At 45.3% G+C, this 12,037-nt stretch overlaps 1 protein-coding gene across 2 annotated transcripts in view; it reads right to left on the reverse strand.

The window, feature by feature from the left end:
* Nucleotides 1-3,607: 3,607 nt before the first annotated feature.
* Nucleotides 3,608-12,037, reverse strand: part of ZNF507 (zinc finger protein 507) — a 43,831-nt gene continuing 35,401 nt past the window's right edge. For both annotated transcript variants that reach the window (XM_040410117.1, XM_040410118.1), the window contains exons 3-6: nucleotides 10,622-10,736; nucleotides 8,413-8,527; nucleotides 6,702-6,836; nucleotides 3,608-3,992 (exon numbers count right to left, since the gene is read on the reverse strand). In XM_040410117.1, coding sequence (XP_040266051.1) covers nucleotides 3,671-3,992; nucleotides 6,702-6,836; nucleotides 8,413-8,527; nucleotides 10,622-10,736 — 687 coding nt within the window. In that variant the 3' untranslated portion in view covers nucleotides 3,608-3,670. The remainder of the gene's footprint in view (nucleotides 3,993-6,701; nucleotides 6,837-8,412; nucleotides 8,528-10,621; nucleotides 10,737-12,037) is intronic.

Below are 12,037 nucleotides of genomic sequence, written 5' to 3' on the forward strand. Positions count from 1 at the left end.
CCCTTTTAAGTACATGTAACGGTCGCCGTCTATGTTCACTGGCAGGAAGAAGCGCATACTAAGGATTATATCGCTTGTTCAATCCCTCCAATTTTATGCCGACTACCCCACCTCCAGACACCTGTACAGATCAAAGTAAGGAGGCGGAAAATTATATTTCTTACAATAACTTCCTCAGATTCTGTCACCTTAAGACATAATGCAGATGAATTTTACACTCCATCTCACATAAACGCCCCTTACCCCCTGCAATTCTACAGAACTTGGATACCCATAGGGTCCGGCTGCTGTGTTCACAACACGGACGATTAAACTGTGCTGCATTATGGTCGTCTCACTTCGGCCTAAATTTACACGACATAACATATAAAAAAAAAGCAAATAGAACGGCGCTATTTCTTCATACTTAACCTATACACTTTTGGTGAGCCGCTAGCACGTGTGTATTAAAGCATTGCGTGCATTTTATACATAGACCGCAGCAGACGCATATGGCTTACAAATAACCAACATTTCATCTCTTTGTAGGTTCTGGTTTAGTCTAAGTACCCCCGCCCCCCAAAAAAAAAAAAAGAAAAAAAAAATTAAAATTAACAAGCTCAGCTGCCTACAAATACAAATAAAGCAGAATATGATATACACAGCATACATGCTGAAATAAATTACCATACGATCGACAAAAAAAAATGATGGCGAACTGCGGTGAAATGAGCGAAGCTCGTTAAACGACCGAATAATGCTAGGAAACGAAATGCAGATGCAAATTTTAGCACTAAGCAGATAGATGGGTCTATAAAGATGATGGCATCTTAAAAATCATGAGTCAGGGCTTAAATGAGCTTTCTGTTTGCAGGATATTGGATGTTAACTGTACTGGTGTAGTACTGCCGCCCCTTTCAAAAGGTTTTCCCTCCAGAGAAAACTAAGGAGGGACACAGTCATACACTTCAACAGTCTGCCATTCATTATTAGGATCATGGAGGTCCGTTAAAGGGCATCTGTCAGCAGATTTGTACCTATGACACCGGCTGACCTGTCCCATGTGCGCTCGGCGGCTGAAGACATCTGTGTTGGTCCCATGTTCATATGTGCCCGCATTGCTGAGAAAAATTATGTAAAAAAATATGCAAATGAGCCATTAGGGGCAACAGGGGCGTTGCCATTACACCTAGAGGTTCTGGTCTCTCTGCAAATGCCGCGCCCTCTGCACTTTGTCAGGACCAGGCAGTGTAATCATTATCACACCTGGCCCTGTCAAAGTGCAGAGGGTTCAGCAGTTGCAGAGACAGCAGAGCCTCTAGGTGTAAAGGTAACGCCCCCGTTGCTCCTGAAGGCTCATTTGCATATATTAAAACATCATTTTTCTTAGCAATTTTCTCACCTAATATGAACACGGGACCAACACAGATGTCTTCAGCTGCCAAGTGCACATGTAACGGGTCAGCCAGTGTTATAGGTACAAAACTGCTGACAGATGCCCTTAACACAGATTAAAGTGATGGCATATCCTAGCAATATTCCATCACTTTATGGGAATGCCGCTTTAATATGGGGCATATGTAATAGATTGGAGTATCCCTTCAAACATCGGTCCACGTGACGGCTGCATTTCTCGGGCTGACCAGAAATTATACGATGCTCATCTCAGGATATGGTTTTATAGAAAAATAGGTTCCATCCTGAGAACCAAATACATGGGATCCATGTTTGACTATTCTGAGATACTGAAATGTACGAGCAAGAGGCTGAAGGGGTCTGTGCTGATTACCCAAACCCTAAATCCTGTAATATGGGGAGTCCACGGTCTCTGGGAAACAAGGCTATCTATAGAAGACTTATTCACTTCCATGCGTCTGGTGATTCTCACTGGCTCAAGACACAAGCGGCAGATCCGTATCTATCACTGTCCGTCTTTTGTGATGCACAACACATAAGTGACCAGGTAAAGTAGCTATACACTAGATGTACATTGCAATGGCTGCAAAAAATCTATATACACAATCCAGTACTGAGAAAGCTGTAAAAATATAACGGGTCACTGCGGTCACCAACCTTCTCAAATGTCCGGCCAATGTATGTGACGTAAAGAGAAAATCCAGCTTCTGTGAGCTCTGAACCTCATGGGATTCACTACAGAATTGCTTACAGGTTTCCATCACTGTTAATCCCTTGACAAAGGTCCATCAAATCAACGGGACTTTGTTTTAAGGGGTATTCCCATCTCTAGGTCAGACCATCACTTTATCAGTGGGGGTCCATGCTCTTGAACTCCCTCAGATCCTGACAATGAAAGGGCTGCAATGGTGATTTGGTGCAGTCTCTTCTTAGCTTTTCCCGATTACCGGGCTGTGCGGGGAATGGCAGCCCAGACCCATTCATCTGAATAGAGCTGCGCTGCCGATCCCTTGTACAGCCGGGTGATCGGTGCAGGAAAGACGGTGAAAGGGGCTCAGTGGTAGACCAGCGCTCCTTTGTTTTCAGAGCCTGTGGGACTCCCAGTGTTCAGACCCCCACTGACCATAAAGTGATGGAATATCCTTACGATGCCATCACTTTATCAGATGGGTACACACCTGTAAGTAGTTTTGCCAGAGGTATCCACTAATGGATAAGGTGCAGCTACGTTACCTGAGCCCCTGTATCTGGATTTTCACTTTAAAATGTACATATTTATTTTTTTACGCTTAACGTGCGCCCTCATCCGTGATCATCGCTCCTCCACAAAAATGTATCTGCAATTCTGTAGCCTTAATCCATACAAGAGACTACATGCGTCCATATAAGAAGTATAACTGGAAGGAAACACAGCCATTCCCACCTCTAGCGTCTTTTCCTTTTCTAAACCCATTCCTGCATCTTTCCAACTGAAATAGAACTAAAAAAAAAGTTCAATTAATTTTGAGGCAGCGGATCCTAAGGACTGAAGGGTCTTCCATCGAAGAACCCTTTGTTTTCCATTAAGGAACATAATATAGAATAAGCCTAACCCAGAAATGTCTCCATTGTAACAAATATTAATAAATTCTACAAGGAAAATAAAAAACACTTGGGCCCCTTTCACACGAGCGAGTTTTCTGTGCGGGTGCAATGTGTAATGTGAACGCATAGCACCCGCACTGAATCCTGACCCATTAATTTCAATGGGTCTGTGTACATGAGCGTTTTTTTTTAACGCATCAGTTCTGCGTTGCGTGAAAAACGCAGCATGTTCTATATTCTGCATTTTTCATGCAGCCCTGGCCCCATAGAAGTGAATGGGGCTTCGGTGAAAAACGCATTGCATCCGGAAGCAAGTGTGGGCGCGATGCGTTTTTCACTGATGGTTACTAAGAAATGTCGTTTGTAAACCTTCCGTTTTTTTATCACACGCATGAAAAACGCATTGCACCCGCGCTGAAAAAACTGAACGCAATTGCAGACAAAACTGACTGAACTTGCTTGCAAAATGGTGCGAGTTTCACTGAACGCATCCGGACCTAATCCGTCATGCTCGTGTGAAAGGGGCCTAAAAGTGATGAAATGACTTGGTGACATGCGTCACACTCCAGGATGACCAGGGGTGCCTTCTTATCTATAGTACGTGCCCTTTTATTTTTGTAAAAAAAAAAAAAAAAAAAATTCATAGATTTCAGGAGGAAACAGGCTTCAGGTCTGGTGGACGAGCCCCTCTTCAGGACGTGGCCTCGGATTTATTCAGTATGATGTTAATGATTTCTCCCTCATGTGCTTTCATGTGCTCCATAAGAAGTTCTTTGCTTGTGGACTCGAAGCCGCAGATGCAGCAGCAGAAGAGCAGGACGCACAGTTCTGTATCGGGCCGGAGCTGGCTCTGCAGTTTCTCAGTGTCGTACAAGCTCTGACGCACAATATTCACCTTCTGGTTTTCTATGTAGGTTACTTCCGGGGCTGCGTGAACAGCAGAAATCACTCCATCACTGTCCAACCTCACACTCGGCTCTTCTAATCTGTTCTTCGAGGGCTCTGTCTGTATCCTAAAATGACAAAGTGCAATACATGGCAGACAAGGTGGATATGTTAATGCAGGTATACTCCGTAACACCCACGCTGTACTAGGCCTTAAAGGGGTTGTCTGGTTTCAGGAGGAACCTGTACAGCACATGCAATCTGTCTGCAGTAAGGTATAGATTGTTACTTACCCCCCGAGCCATCGCTGTGGTTCTCCTGACAGGGCTCTTTTGATTTGGCTGCAGAAGTGATCTCACGTTCACAACATGAGACCACTAGAGAAAATCACTGGCCTCTTCGGTGCACTGCTGAGGCCAATGATTGGCTGCAGCAGTCACATGTTGTTGACGAGACGTAACCACCGCAGCCGGGTAAACAGAGACCTGTCGTGGGAGCTGTCAGGTACATAACATTCTATCCTTTATTGCAAGTGGATCACTTTTGTTCGGCTTCCTCCTGAAACAGGACAATCACTTTAAAGGGTTTCTACCACAAGAAATACTGTTATGTAGCTGACTGATATAGCGATGCGCTAATGTCAGCACTACATAACATTATGTTTCTAACATTTGTCCCTGCAGCCGTTTATGTAAAAAAAGCTCTTTTATAATATGCTAATGAGCCTCTAGGTGCTATGTGGGCGTAAAAACAGCACCTAGAGGCTCCGTCTACTCACGCTTTATCCCGCCCAGGTCCAGTGTTGTGCCCACCCAGCTCCTCTTGATTGATGCCACGGTCCACCGCATCGTTGACTAAATCCCGCGCCTGCGCCGTTCACTTCTGTCTTCGGCGCAGTGAGTGAAGGCCGCTCTCCTGATGCCGGCTTCCTCACTGTGACGTAGTCGGCGCAGTGAGGAATCCGGCACCAGGATCGCATCATTCACTCACTGCGCCGAAGACAGAAGTGAACGGCGCAGGCGCGGGATTTTGTCAACTATGCGGTGGACCGTGGCATCAATCAAAAGGAGCTGGGCGGGCAGAACAGGGGACCTGGGCGGGATAAAGCACGAGTGGACGGAGCCTCTAGGTGCTGATTTTACGCCCACATAGCACCTAGAGGCTCATTAGCATATTATAAAAGTCCTTTTTTTTTATACAAAAATGGCTGCAGGGACTAATGTTAGAAACATACTGTTATGTAGTGCTGACATTAGTGCATCGCTAATTTCAATGGGGCCGCAAAAGATGTGTGCTGTCCGCATCCGTTGTTCCGTTCCACAGCTGTGGACAAGAATAGGCAGTCTCTATATAGCGCCGGCCATGTGCGGTCAGCAAAATGCGGAACGCACACGGCCGGTATCCATGTTTTGCGGATCCGCAATTTGCGGACTGCAAAACACTTACGGTCGTGTGAATGCACTCTTATTCAGATTCAATATTATTCATATTTTTGGAGGGGAAGGGGGCTGTTTTTCTGTCACTGCTTTTTGAGAACGATTTAGTTGGAACCATTTTGGGGTACATAAGACTTTTCATTCGTTTTTTTTGGAGGCAAGACAAAGAAAACTAGCAATATTGGCTTTTTTATGGTTGCTGAAAAAACAACCCAGCCTAATAAGTGTATGTACATTGCTGACCGGAGGGCAATAGTTAGGCTCCTGGCTGCCTAAGCAACACATCGTTACCATGCTATGGCACCACAGGGGTGCCAAGGGGTGAGGGAGCCACAGACCTCCATCTAGCCACTGAGATGCCATAGGATCGGGGTTAATTCGATTCTGACGGTTCTAGCAAGGTGTCAGTTGTCTGTTACAGTTGACTTTGGATAGAGCAGGCACAAGTCCTGGCCCTATGTCATTACCGCAGCATGGTGCAGGTAGGTTTTATAGTCAACTAGCAGAAAGACCCGGCTTCGCACGGGTATATTTAATGTTTGTGTGTGTCGTTAAAAGATATCGACAGTATCCCCCATAACAGTGACCTCTACAGCACCCCGCCCATCCCCTTAACTTTGACCTTCACAGCAGCCCGCCCCTTTAACAGTGAGTTTCAGAGCATTCCACTCCCTTGACAGTGACCTCCTCAGGGGCCCGCCCCCTTAACAGTGACCTCACAGTACCCTGCTGCCTTAACAGTGACCTCCACAGCAGTTGCCCCTTTAATAGTGGCCCCTGCCCCATTAACAGTGACCTCCACAGCGCACTGCCCGCTAGGGCTCCACGACGACATGTGTCGTGCGGCATTTTATCTCAATTTTTTTTTATAATGATAGTCTATGGTGTTGCACTGCAACATGATGGATTTTTCTGCGCATGTCACATGTCGCAGTGCAACACCATAGACTATCATTATAAAAATTGTCACGCGACACATGTAGCAGTGTAGTTGTGCCCTATGTGGGGTGCAACTTATTGTCGTTGTGTAGCCCTAGCCTAAAGCTGACCTACAGCAGTGAAGGAAAATGGCTGGGTTGTTATGGAAACCTGGAGTAAAACTGTGTGTATGTGGAGACTAAGGACATGCGAGCTTCTATTGGCTGATAAGGGACATGTGACCGTGTGTATGGCAGTTGGGATATGAAGAGAAAGACTTGCAGGCTTGTATTGGCTAATGCAGGTCATTTTTTGGGAATATCTCAGGAGAGCCGAGACCCCCACAAGATTTCTTTCCAGGTAGCAAGGGATGTGTATACCAAGTTTTGTTGAAATCGATGGTTGCGTTTTTGAGTAGAAGAAGATGGAAGATATGTAAACGGTTGACTGATTTATAGTCCTTTAAGCATTTACTGAACATACCGACTACTCTGAGACATTGCCTCGTTGATTGCCTTATTCACTTGCTCGTAATTGTAGTTCTGGTCGCTGGCATGCTTCCACATGTGGGATTTTAACGAGGGAGGATGACTGCACACATAGCCGCAAAGCGAGCACCTAAGAAAGAAGAAACGGATGAAACTTTACTATAAAGATAAAACAATACGAGGATCTCTGCTTGCTGTCCATGAATGGAAATGTTCTTGTTTGCATTCAGGGCCAGTCACTTGAAGGCGTTCTGCCATTCCCATTGCATAAACACAGCAGCCACCATAACCACTCTTACTTGATTGCTGCCGAAACAAGATGTCAGGGCCATCTTTTCCATTTTGCACGAGTAACGCTCAATCATGAACAGTTCCCAAAGCTTCTGATCTACTCTGTGTTTCAATTGCTCTGCATTTTTAATATTCCTTCCCAATATGTAGGGAAAAAAAAGCCTCCGTTTAGGATGTTATTATCACGCTATGTGAATACGTTCCGTGTATCATTCTGTCAGGAAAGCTTTCGGCACATATGCCAAAGGAAGCCATATGCCCTCATTTCTGATGTATGCCACTGCGCGGCTATGCAACAGTATACGGAGATATATGTCAGGGGCTACTCACGACGTATAAATCTGACGTAGATGTGAACAAATCAGATCCTAACAGATGGACTTTTACATTTTTGACCGTATTTTTGGTCTGCATCCAATCCACATGGGGTTCAGATGAGGACCCATTAATTTCTACAAGGGCCACAAAAAATGGATGCCATCTGTATGCTGTTCTCATCCACGTGGCTGTTCCGCAAATAATAGCACATGTCCTATGCTTGTCGATTTTGTGGACAAGAATAGGCATTTCTATAAAAGGGACCAAAAATAACGCATAATGCACATGGCCGGTATCTATACTTTGCGGATCCGCGGTCTGCGGCCTGCAAAACTCATATGGTTGAGTGCATGAGGCCTTAAAACACATATTGCACCATGCGCTTCCAGCTACACACAGACTTCATATGCCAAATGTATCCATAGGGCTCCATTCACCTGACCTCCTTCTGGACAGTATATGGTGGTATATATTTATATATTTTTTGAGATGTGCAACATTGTAGTACACTATAGATTCCATACAAAGGTATACAGTAAAAAATGTATACTGTGGTACACTTTTCTCACAATGGGAGCCTATTAGCAGAGTATGCCTATACAATGAGCTACAATGCAGCCTGACGCCAAACGTATATGTCACGAGATCCTCCCGACATAAGCTCTTAATGTAATGTGAACAGAGCCTTAGATTATTTTGGAGACTCTACATAAACAGTGTTTTTTTTCCTTCATCGTCGCGGTCCTTGTGATTCTTTTGATTAACACAGTCACAATGGCGAGTTGGGATTTCAGATTTCTTTCAAAGTGGATGACTACATAACTAAGTAAGTAATAGTCAGGTCGTTGCGAGATAAAACATGGAAATGATGCGGAGAATGGGCGGCCTGGGAAAAATGCATTTACATAAAATTCCACCCAAGCCGTGTGATAACTCAGTCAACGCCTTCCGTGAGATACTTGTTATTTTAATAAACACGCCTGTCTCTCTCGGTGTCTCGTCTGGGTCCCTAGGCGGGTGCGCGCACTCCATCACCTGGACGGATTAAAGAGGAAAGAGCCGCAAATTCCGCTGCAGCGCGACGTAAATTCACGTACCTGTACGGTTTGTCAGAGCTGTGAATCCTTCTGTGGTTTCTCACGCCGACGTATGTGGAGCTGGTGTAGCTGCACACGTCACATCGATACAACTTCGAGATGCTTGATTTGTGATCTTGAAGGAGAAAGTTGTAAAAATAAAATAACACAATGATAATCTGGTATTGTAGCAAGCCGCGCTCTCACCGTGCAAAGAGTTTAGGTGAAAAACAATTATTACAAAGAAATAACACTTCCCCGGTCGCTTTTTACGAGAGATATAAACAACTCGGTAGTTTGCAGCAATGCTAATGGAAAAGGTTTATTACACTTGAAATATCTAGGAATGTTTTAATGTGTTTGGAAACAGAGGAGGAGAAAAAGCTTGTGAATTACAGCAACCTATTCTTAGATTAGTAGAAGTAGTGCAGGTAAAAAGCTGCTGCGGCCGGTAACATATTTCTCAAACCGGGGTCCCACGCAGCAATCTATGGACCAAAATGCTGGGACCCCCAGTGATCACAATATGGGGGTCCGGAGATCCCTGAATGAACTGACAGCTAGGCTACACTCACACAACAGTGAAAAAAATTGCCTTGAAAAACAGACACACTGTCAGTTTTTTATGGCCATTTTTCAACCATTTTTGAATCCGAAATCCATTAATAACAGAAGAATTATATTGGCTTTTTTATTTTATTTTTTTATCCCAACTTCTGCATTGCCCTCAGTATACAGAATGCCCCCTGGACATCAAATCCCCCACTATTATTAAAAGGGGTCGTCTCACTTCAGCAAATAATATTTATCATGTAGACAAAGTGAATACAAGGCACTTACTAATGTATTGTGATTGTCCATATTGCCTCCTTTGCTGGCTGGATACACTTCCATCACATTATACACTGCTCGTGTCCAGGGGTTACGACCACCCTGCAATCCAGCAGCGGCGTCCGTGTTTGCACGCTATAGGAAAAAAACACCAGCTATGTTCGCGCCTGCAGTCCTGACCACCAGAGAGGCTAAACGCTGTCCTATAGTGTGCAAGCACGACCGCTGCTGCTGGATTGCAGGGTGGTCGTAACCATGGAAACGAGCAGCGTACTATGTGATGGAAAAATAAATCAAGCCAGCAAAGGAGACAATATGGACAATCGCAATACATTAGTAATTGCCTGGTATTAACTTTCTCTACATTTTAAATGCTACCTGCTGAAGTGACACAACCCCTTTAATGCCCTTCAGGATTAATGCCCCATTAGGGCCCCCAGTATTATTCACTCCCCCATTATTGTCTCCCAGTACTATTAATTCCCTCATCAGTGCCCCCCACTATTATTTATGCCCCCAGTATGCTTGTGTAAAAAAAAAACAAAAAAAAAACCGTCTTCACCCCCCTGCACACACAGGAAACTCGCTCCTCAATAACGGTGCAGGACCTGCCCTCTAAGCATGCTGATTATTGCACAAGTTTTTAATGGCGGTTAGACAAAAAGGTGACCACTGATTTCAATGGAGTCCATCTGGCCTTGATGTCTGCCCCACTCCCCCTTTGACACCCCTGGGGTGCCATCGGTTAGTCGCTTAGGCAGCCAGAGGCCGAACTATTCAATGGCAGGTAAAAAACTACCATGTGAATAGCCCCATAGACTGGATCTAAAAATGGCCGTGTGGCGGTCGTCACTTAAACAGCTGTCCCGTGGCCATGGTTCCCGTTAGTGTGAATGTAGCCTTAAGCATGCATGCTGCTGCTGTAGTCCTTCAGTCAGAGATAGCCGAGGATAGCATTTGGGCCTCTTCGGCAGTCCCATAGAGAATGAACGAAGCGGCAGTACACGTGCTTGACCGCTGCTCCATTCATTCAGGGAACTCCACACCCCTAGTCTCCTGATCAGTGGGGGTCTCAGTGATCAGACACTTATCCAATGTCTGGAGACAACCCCTTTAAAGGTCTGAATTAAGGAAAACTGTCTTTGGGTCCTAGGCTGGATCTGATTTCGTGGTCCCTCTAATACCCTTCAAGTATTAGATTAAGTTAGCATTAGGTTAGAATAAAAATGCTTTTTGAAGAGGCCATTTGAGAAGTTTCCAGGTTCATCAATGATGCTGAACCCCAGGCGTGGACTGTAGCAAAGTTTGGGTAAGCACTTCTCAATCTGTCAACCACCAAAACACCCAAATGATCAATCACGATCCATCAATCAGTTATATTTTTACGGTTTTCCTCTACCTTCAGAAGGACATTTCTCCTCCACCTCCTCCGTGCAGACTTGTGTCTCCTCACTTGTCGTAGACACGGTATCCAGAAGACCGCGATGCTCCCGTTCATGGTTCCTTAATTGACTCTGCAACAAATTCAAATCGAAGATTAAGCAAAGCTGAAGACCCCGGAGGAGTTCTCATATTCCTTCCCCAATCAATGAGTGGGACTCGGGTCGCCCAACCCAAGTAAAGTGTCACCTTCAAGTCTTCCAGTCTGTCCTAGTCATCGAGACAAGACATGAAGCCTCCCCCCTTAATAAAAAGATATCATAGGCTACGACACTGCCTGCCCACTAAACCAGGTAAGGCTAGCTCAGCTGAATGTAATGATACCTTTCACTTAGCGATTCACTGCTTTATTCTGGAGAAGAAGAAAAAAACATATGCAAATGAGCATTTAAGTGCACTGAGGGTGGAAACAAGCCACTCGGTGCACCATTGCTCCTCCAGCTCCTACCTCTCATTAACAGGACCAGGGCAGCTCTCTCTCCTGGCCCCATCAATGAAGGAGCGGGAAGGTCTTGCAGAGGAAGCGAAGGGAGCAAGCACGCAGAGTGGTTTTGCCCCGCCCTCAGTGCACTTAACTGCTCACTTGCTTTTGGATTAAAAGTCCTTCTTCTCCAGAAGAACCACTTGCCTATCGATACATTCAGCTAAGCTAGCCCTGCAAGGTATTGTGTCCGGTTTATAGCGAATTCCGTTTAAAGGTGCTGACAGCTTTGGACAAAAAGATTATCATAAAATATCCCCCTACACGGACCCCCCAGGGATGAGTAAAGGAGTATTTAGACGAACCGAGCAGCAGCAGATTGTCGGGAAGGAAGCGTTCCCGACGGTCGGCTGCTCGTTCAGTGGAGGTGAAGATCTGTATTTACATGCAGCGATCCCCTCCACAGTATGAGTAGAGTGGTTGCTATTGCCATCGCTCATCCCATACAGCTGCATTGTTTCTGGGCAGCAAATCACTGTTTAGACGGCGCGATCTGCTGCTCAGAAACAATTTATGTGCCTGCACGAATTATCATTTCACCCGATGAACGAGCGCTTTGCTCGTTCATTGGGTGATCTGCGGCACATTTAGACAGGCAGATTGTCGGGCATTCATTCCCGATAATCTGCCAGATTATCTGGGTGTTTACCTCAGGTGTTCCCATTCAAATGAATGGCCGTCTGTTTAATGTGTAATGCAGGACTGGTCCTCCAGACAGAGGGAGATGCACTTTACAGACGCTCTCCATCAAGAGACAAGGATCATGAACAAGGGAGCCTCTCTAAAAACTCAGGATGCACATTCGGGGTGTATGAGAATGGGTCTTCTAAACCGGACAACCTAAAACTCGCTCAGTTTTTGTCCTCCTCCGTGTCTCCATTCCTGACACTGCCC

This window comes from Bufo bufo, chromosome 10 (assembly GCF_905171765.1).
Source record: "Bufo bufo chromosome 10, aBufBuf1.1, whole genome shotgun sequence".
Classification (NCBI taxonomy): Eukaryota; Metazoa; Chordata; class Amphibia; order Anura; family Bufonidae; genus Bufo; species Bufo bufo.